The 954-nt window shown below is 47.2% G+C and overlaps 1 protein-coding gene across 1 annotated transcript; it reads right to left on the bottom strand.

Moving 5' to 3' along the window:
- Positions 1-5: 5 nt before the first annotated feature.
- LOC104510615 lies at positions 6-713 on the bottom strand (the record flags this gene model as incomplete). The annotated part of the gene is made up of 1 exon (XM_010152918.1): positions 6-713. A coding segment is annotated over exon 1 (708 nt), but the record flags the coding sequence as incomplete, so codon positions are not given.
- Positions 714-954: the final 241 nt, after the last annotated feature.

The following is a 954-nucleotide window of genomic DNA, read 5'->3' as shown; positions in this document are numbered from 1 at the left end:
GTGATTTGTCCATAGTAGCCGATGTGTGTTCCATCCTGCATGAAGTGCCATTCAGAAGAAACCCTGAGGTGTGAGTTTATTGGCCAGGGAATGATCTCCACCGTTCCTTCTTCCACATAAAACTGCAAGACTTTCTCCATCAGATGGCTGCAGTTGTTCTTATAGATCACCACTTTCTGCGCCCCAAGAATCTTGTACATCTCCACGCTCTGGATGAACTGCAAGACGTTGTTGTAGTTCCCGAACATGGTCGAGATGCACACGGTGAAGTCAACAGAAAAGCCCTCAGCCTTGCGGTTCTTGATTTCAAACACGGGCAGCTGCTCGACATTTCCATGCGGAGACTGATGGATGGATACGTGTGTCGGATCGCAGGTTTGGGGTTCCAAACAAACTATGTCTGTTGCACCGTACGGGAATCCAAACCTGTCTGAGTGAACGTCAATTCTTGCTTTGGATACGTATACCTGCCCGTCGGGCTGGCAGCAGAACCAGCAGTAGAGCTGCTTCACGTCTTCGTGGTGAACAATCCCAATCACACGGGTGACTTTGCTTTCTCTGTCGTCAAAGTAGGGGGATATAATAAAAGTCCGGTTGTCTTCTAATGGTGTTATTGTGCTGTTGGCAATTTTCCCTTCACATCTGCCACCTTCTTGAATTATTTTTGGCAGGTGAGAAAGTCTCTGTAACTTAAGATACGAGAGTGTGACCATTGAAGTCAGAGTAATAATGCACACGGCAGCGGCAAAGCGAGATCTTTTCCCACCACACAACATTCTGAACGTATCGAAAGGGGGATGCACATTTCTTTGTCCTTGCACTTTATGCCGCCGCATCTGCAGAAAAGAAAGTATGTCGTGTGAGATCACACTGTGAAATTCTTAAGCAATGATTGTGAGTCAAACCTCTGTCCCTGTGCACTGACTTAACCAGAGGCCCAGCTCTGAAAAACCG

The sequence above is a fragment of the Eurypyga helias genome, unplaced genomic scaffold (genome assembly GCF_000690775.1).
Source record: "Eurypyga helias isolate BGI_N326 unplaced genomic scaffold, ASM69077v1 Scaffold41095, whole genome shotgun sequence".
NCBI classification, from domain to species: domain Eukaryota; kingdom Metazoa; phylum Chordata; class Aves; order Eurypygiformes; family Eurypygidae; genus Eurypyga; species Eurypyga helias.
Note: the sequence above shows the minus strand (reverse complement) of the source record. Positions and strands in the feature narration are given on the sequence as shown.